This window comes from Rutidosis leptorrhynchoides, chromosome 2 (genome assembly GCF_046630445.1).
Source record: "Rutidosis leptorrhynchoides isolate AG116_Rl617_1_P2 chromosome 2, CSIRO_AGI_Rlap_v1, whole genome shotgun sequence".
Taxonomy (NCBI): Eukaryota; Viridiplantae; Streptophyta; class Magnoliopsida; order Asterales; family Asteraceae; genus Rutidosis; species Rutidosis leptorrhynchoides.
This window is the reverse complement of record NC_092334.1, coordinates 93,871,818-93,879,124: the sequence shown is the minus strand read 5'-3', so window position 1 is coordinate 93,879,124 and position 7,307 is coordinate 93,871,818. Positions and strand designations below refer to the sequence as shown.

At 30.6% G+C, this 7,307-nt stretch overlaps 1 protein-coding gene across 1 annotated transcript; it reads left to right on the top strand.

Annotated features, from left to right (window-relative positions):
* Positions 1-5,805: 5,805 nt before the first annotated feature.
* On the top strand, positions 5,806-6,840 carry LOC139888087 (secreted RxLR effector protein 161-like). The gene is made up of 2 exons (XM_071871121.1): positions 5,806-6,375; positions 6,706-6,840. The coding sequence occupies exons 1-2, from the start codon at positions 5,806-5,808 to the stop codon at positions 6,838-6,840; spliced, it is 705 nt and encodes a 234-aa protein (XP_071727222.1).
* Positions 6,841-7,307: the final 467 nt, after the last annotated feature.

Below are 7,307 nucleotides of genomic sequence, written 5' to 3'. Positions count from 1 at the left end.
AATGTTCTGCAAGTTCTGAATCTAAAATCTGAGTTTTTTGTGTTAAGGTGCGCCGCTTTTTGAGTTTGGTCTGCCGCACCATATGCCTGCACTTCCAAAAATCATGTTTTCTCACTTTAAACTTGCATATTTGCACTCTCTTTTCTCTTTGGACCATGCCCTGCACTTTGGTTCATTAATTTGGCTAGATTTTGGTCAATTTTGCACCAATATGAGTTTTTAGCCTTGAACCAATACATTTGCACACATATCCAACTTTTGGGCTCAATGATCCTCAAAATCGAGTATGCGGTAGATATTGCGAGGTAAAACGTGTATAATTCGAGCAATATCAAGGACTTTAATTAGCAAAGAGTACATTGATCATTTTCGGGATGTAAGCTCGCCAAAGAAGGTTTGGGAAATTATTGAGAAACTCTTTATAAAGAAAAATACCGGAAGATTGCAATATTTGGAGAATGAGTTAGCAATCTCAAGACAAGAAGGTATGATAATTTCTAAATATTTTTTGAATGTTAAAAGTATTTGTGTTGATATTTCAGAAATTGATGATAACGAGAAGATTAGAGAATCTCGGTTGCGTTAGTACTTGATTCGTGGGTGATAATTTATGGTGTTATTACAATCTTATTCTTAATTCTTGATTTATTTTTTTTGTTTTCTTTTTACTTGTTTATTTTTTGTTAAGTTTCAAGTTGACTTAACCAGAATAGGATGTGCTATGCATAACTTTTGGAAGCTCGAGGGGCTGGATGTAACATTTGGAAAGTTTGGTGCACAAGGACTTAATTCTGATATTTTGGAGGGGTATTTGCTGACCATTTTCTAATTTATTTATATAACCCATTTTAGGGTTTCTAGTATCATTCATTCGTATTCATATTCACATTGTTTCTGTTTTCTCTCTTTTGCTCAGCCGATTAGATCATCCATTATGATCTTGTGATCTTGTTTTTTTGAGTTTGTTTTAATCTTCTATTGTATTAAGAAGATTGTGATTTCTGTATTCTGTTGATTGTTATTAAAGGATTTATGTGATTGAGGTTTTTTATTCTGGTGTGTTCTATCTGTTTTACTTTTCATGGTATCAGAGCGGTTGGTTCTGATTGCATTGTGAACGACTTCAATCTTTGATTTGTGGTTATTTTTTCAATCGATTATTGAAGAAATTGTTCGTGTTCATCTGAAACCCTAATTTTGAAAAATTAAGGTTTAGGGTATTATATTTCTTGGTTGTTCCAGAAGTGTTGGTTTGTCTTCCGCTGCTTCGTGTTAACCCTAATCTCCGCTACTTGTCTTCAAATTAGAGTTTATACTCTAATAGGGGAGTTTCGTGTTTATTCATTGTTTTCTTTTATATAACCATGTTCTTGACCGAATCCTAGTGCCCAACTCTTAATCTACGTTCTTGAAACGTGTGAAAACATGATCAAGCACTTGGTTGATTCTTGGCCTTTATATATTTTGGTTTCTTTATCTCTACAGGTTGTGTGGCTAGTAGCCAATCACTGGAAGGTTTGTTTCTTTACTTTACAGGTGTCTGACCAGCGTTTTGAGGTTGTGAATGTGTTTATGTGATTTGCATGATCATTTGTGTTTATTCTGATTTTTGATTAAATGTTCTTGACTATTTCTTGTTTTCTACTTGATCTATTTTTAATTACTTGTATAATATGTTCTGTTAATTGCTATCATGGCTAAAGATGATGATGTTGATAGTAGTACTTCTGTTACTTTGGTTAATAAGTTGGATTTTGGTGATCCTTTGTATTTGCATGCTAGTGATACTACTGGAACTACACTTGTGTCAATAATATTGAAAGGAACTGAGCTATTATAGTGTTTGGAGCAGAGCTATGCTTCTTGCTTTAAACACTAAAAATAAAAAAGGTTTTATTGATGGAACTTGTACAAGAAGTGATTATGAAAAAGATGAAGTTTTGTTAAATCAATGGGACAGATGTAATTCTGTGGTATTAACCTGGGTTCTAACATCTATCTCTGATGAATTGTACTTAGGTCAAATCTTTTCTAATATTTATGTTACTGTTTGGCAAGAACTTAAAGAAATTTATGATAAAATTGATGGTTCATTTACTTTTAATCTATATAAACAAATTGATTCTTTGACACAAGGAGGTTCTATTGTTTCAGAATATTATCATAAGTTGAATACTTTGTGGAAACAGTTTGATGATCTTATTAAACTGCCTGAATGTGTTTGTGATGCTAATGCTGATTTTATTAAACATAATAGTGTGATGAAAATTATGTAGTTTCTTATGGGAGTTGATGAGGTTTATTAGCCAATAAGAAGTAATCTTTTTATGACTGATCATCTTCCCAATGTTAAAACCACATTTGTTGTTATTTCAAGGGAAGAGTCTCATAGGAACTTTTCTGGTCATACTATTGGTCAAAAATCTCAAAACTCTGCTTTTGTTGCTAAGACTCCCACCAAATATACTGGAAATAATAACTTTAATAGACCTAGTAATACTAATAATACTTATCAAAATAAAAGGTCTGGAATTGGAAGAGGTCTAAACACAAGTTATAAATGTACTAATTATGGTATGATTGGGCACACTTTGATAGATGTTTTGAAGTAATAGGGTACCCTCCTGGCTATAGAAGAAAACCTTTTAATCAGGGTGCACCTAAATTTACTGTTAATAATAATAACTATGTTTCTGAAAATGCTAATACTACCACTGGTAGTTCTTCTTTCAATGTTGATCAAATTTTAAAGTTAAATAAAGACAATGGAAATTCTACTTTTCCTCTTAATGCTAATATGCCAGGTATTTCTTGGATTAATAGTAGTAAGTTTAATTCAAATTTTGGGGAATTTTTTTTTTGTAACAACATACTCCGTATTTTCTAAAAGTAATGAACATTTTAAAGATTAGATTGTTGATTCTGGTTGCAAATCAAATGTGATCTACACTGACAATGATTTATTTAATATTGTTGATGTATCAAATATGAATATTATTGTTACTCATTCAAATGGTACTTAAGCTAAAATTGTTAAAGTTGGAAATACTCAAATAAATGATTTTATAATTCTTTATAATGTTTTATACATTCCTGAATATTGTGTAAACTTATTGACAAATTAACTAGAGGTAACAATTTTTTTTGTTGGGTTTAATGAACAACATTGTTTTATTCAGGATTTGATGCTAAACAAGTTAGTAGGGATTGGTGATGAAAAAGATGGTCTTTATATGTTTAAGAAATTAAATGCTGGTAATTATGCTAATTCTGTTACTAGTTCTTTAAAACTTTGGCATCATAGACTTGGACACCATGCAGGTAAAGTTTTATCTGTTTTAAAAGATTGGTTAAATATTAAAGATTCTAATTATGTTGAACCTTGTGAAATTTGCCATTGGGCCAAGCAAACTAGAGAACCTTTTCCGCTTAGTGATAATAAGTCTTTAATCAGGGTCGTCTCGTCAATTTTATGGACCATGTTCGTTAATTAAATAATACGCCTTTCGGAGTGAAAGGTGGAAACATCTATGTTTATTCATTTGTACATGTTTTCTATTTTTTGTTTACTAAAATCTATGCCTTTAAAAAGCATTTTAATAACGAATAAAAATATGATATACATTAATATACAATAAAAGGACAATGAGAGCATATTAAATGAAACGTATCTTTTGATCAGTATGCTTCCCACATCGCTCATTACATAAATAATGCTTTATTATAAAATCGCGGAGCAAAGATTTGTCATCAAATTAGTCCGAATTTAAATATTGAATTTCTTTTGGACATGAATTTTCTTGAACTGGGATTTTATAATTTCAGCAGTTATTGGGTAGTAATATATTAATGTACAGTATTAGAAAGGATCAACAAATTATGGGGCCTCATTGCTAATAGGCCCTGTGCAGCCGCACGGGTTGTACGGGCCCAAATCCGGCCATGTCTTTAATGGTAGGAGATTTATTGCATCTTGATCTATGAGGTCCATATAAAGTGGTAAGTAAGGAAGGGTTTAAATACTTTCAAGTGGTAAGTAAGGAAGGGTTTAAATACTTTCTTACCGTGGTTGATGATTTTACTAGGGCTGTATGGATTTTCTTATTAGAAATAAAGTTGAAGGAAGTGACAATGAAACTGAATTTGTTAATTCTAAAATGGATAATTTTGTTCTAGTCATGGTATTACTCATCAAACCACTATTGCCTATACTCCTCAGCAAAATGGGATTGGTGAAAGGAAACATAGACATCTGCTAAATGTAGCTCGAAGTCTTATGTTTCAAGGGGAAATTCCTCTTAATATGTGGACTGATTGTGTGTTAACTGCTTGCTATTTGATCAACAAGATTACCTTCTTCTGTGCTATCTAGAAAGTCTCCTTTTGAGTTGGTATATGAATTTAAACCTAGTCTCTCTCATTTAAGGGTGTTTGGTTGTCTGTGTTTTGCTACTAACTTAAATAATTCTGATAAATTCAGCTCTAGAGCTGAAAATTGTGTTTTTATTAGTTATTCTTCTATCAAAAAGGGTTACAAACTTTTTAGTCTTTATTTAAAAAAAAAAAATTCTATTCTAGAGATGTTAAATTTTATGAAACTGTATTTCCTTTAAAACAAAAAATTGATTCTGTTTCTGAAAAAAATGATTCTGGTTCTGATAATCATTTAAATTTTTTTGATCAAATATTTTCTGAAAATCAAAATACCAACACTCAAAGTACGACTGATGAAGGGAGAGAAAGAGAAGCTGAAGTAAGTGATGGCATAGAGTATGATTATTCCAGTAACATTAATAGTGAAACTGTAGATAATACTCACAGTGTAACACTTGATGATAATACTAGTGATAGTACTCGATCTCCTGATGGCAATTTTCAAATTAATTTACAAAATGATCCAACTCAAACTTTTGGAGAGACGTTTAATCTCATAAGATCTAGCAGACCTACTAGGAGGCCTACTAAACTTGATGACTATGTTACTAATAATTAATGTTAAATATGACATAAATAAAGTTGTCTGCTATGCTAATTTATCTCATGGTAATTTGTGTTTTGTGTCTAATCTGAATAAAAGTGTTGAACATAGTTGTTATTTTGATGCTTGTAAAGACAAATAATGGGTTGATGCTATGAATACTGAAATTGAGGCTTTAAATAAAAACAATATTTGGGTCTTAGCTGATCTTCCTCCTGGAAGAAAACCAATTGGTTGTAAATGGATATATAAAATAAAATATAAAGTTAATGGTGAAATAGAAAGGTACAAGGCTAGACTTTTTGCCAAAGAATTTAGTCAAAAGGAGGGTATTGATTATGATGAAACCTACTGTTGTGAAAATGGTTACTGTTAGATGTCTACTTGCTCTTGCCGTTAATAATGATTGACATATGTTTCAATTATATGTTAATAATGCTTTTCTTTATGGTTAAATTGATGAAGATGTTTATATGAAACCTCTTGAAGGATATCTTGATAGTGATAATAATAAAGTGTGTAAACTTGTTAAATCCTTGTATGGTTTAAAACAGGCTCCTAGAAAATAGAATGAGAAATTATCTAGTGTTTTATTCCAAAAAGGTTTTGTGCAAAGTATTAATGATTATTCTTTATATACTAAAACTGATGGTGATATTTTTCTGGCTTTACTTCTTTATGTTGATGATATTATTGTTACTGGTAATAATAGTATTGAAATAAATAAGTTTAAAACATATTTAAACTCAAATTTTATGATAAAAGACTTAGGAAAATTAAATTACTTTCTTGGTATTGAAATTTTAAATATTGATAATGGTATATGTATGAGTCAAAGGAAGTACTGTTTAAAGTTGTTAAATGAGTTTGGTTTACTTGGTTGTAAACCTGTTTCTGTTCCTATTGAACAAAATGTTTATTGTAAAATTGAACCTACTGAAAATGATCCTGTTATAAGTGATATTACTCAATATCAAAGACTTGTTGGAAAACTGATTTACTTAACCATGACAAGGCCTGCTATTTCTTTTGCAGTTCATTATTTAAGTCAGTTTATGCATAAACCTTTACAATCTCATTTCAAACTTGCTTTACATGTTTTAAGATATCTTAAACTCTCTCTTGGTAAAGATAACATTATTGTTAAGTCAAAAAACTTAAACTTTTGTTCTTATGCTGATGCTGATTGGGCTAAATCTATGTTTTTATCAAAATCTGTCAATGGTTATTGTGTTTTTATGAGAGATTCACTAGTTTCTTGGAAAAGAAAGAAACAAAATGTTGTAGCTAGATCATCTGTTGAATCTGAGTATAGATCTATGAGCAATGCCACTTGTGAGATTATGCGGATTATTAAAATTCCTCATGACATGAAAGTTAAGTCTGTTATCTTTATTGTGATAATAAGTCAGCTATTCAAATGGCTGCAAATCCTGTATTCCATAAAAAAACATCTAGAAATAGATTTACATTTTATAAGAGAAAAAATTAGTTCTGGTGTTATTCATACTATTAATATTAAAGTAGATTCTAATGAACAAGTAGCTGACATTTTTACTAAAGGTTTAAGTGTTAAAAACACAACTATTTTTCTAAACATTTGGATTTGTTAGATTTGTTCAAGAATAAGATTGAGGGAGGGTGATAATATATGGTGTTATTACAATCTTATTCTTGATTTGTTTTTTTGTTTTCTTTATACTTGTTTATTTTTTGTTAAGTTTTAGGTTGACTTAACCAGAATAGGATTTGCTATGCATAACTTTTGGAGGCTCAAGGGACTGGATGTAACATTTGGAAAGTTTGGTGCACAAGGACTTAATGCGGATATTCTGGAGGGGTCTTTGCTGACCATTTTCTAATTTATTTATATAACCCATTTTAGGGTTTCTAGGATCATTCATTCGTATTCATATTCACATTGTTACTGTTTTCTCTTTTTTGCTCAGTCGATTAGATCATCTATTATGATCTTGTGATCTTCTTGTTTTAAGTTTGGTTTAATCTTCTATTGTATTAAGAAGATTGTGATTTCTGTATTATGGTAATTGTTATTAAAGGATTTGAATCTCTGTGATTGAGGTTTTTGATTTTTTTGTTCGATCCGTTTTACTTTTCAGTGGGTTGAAGAAGGCATATGTCTCATTCATTAATTCTATTCAAGGGTGGTCTACTTAGCCATCAGTTAAAGAATTAGAGATTCTTCTCTCTAATCAATAGGCTTTGGCTAAGCAAATGGCCAAAAGTTTTGAGTCTCATGAGGTTTTGTTCTCGAAAGGTAAGACTACAAGAAAAGATTTTCACCCAACAAAGAAAACAAGGAAGCTTC

Bases quoted from the DNA above. Each gene is read 5' to 3' on its own strand.
- LOC139888087 (XM_071871121.1), top strand. From the start codon at position 5,806: ATGAGTCAAAGGAAGTACTGTTTAAAGTTGTTAAATGAGTTTGGTTTA. The intron at 6,376-6,705 runs GTGATAATAAGT...GTTAAGTTTTAG, and splicing joins TTAAGTCTGTTATCTTTATT to GTTGACTTAACCAGAATAGG.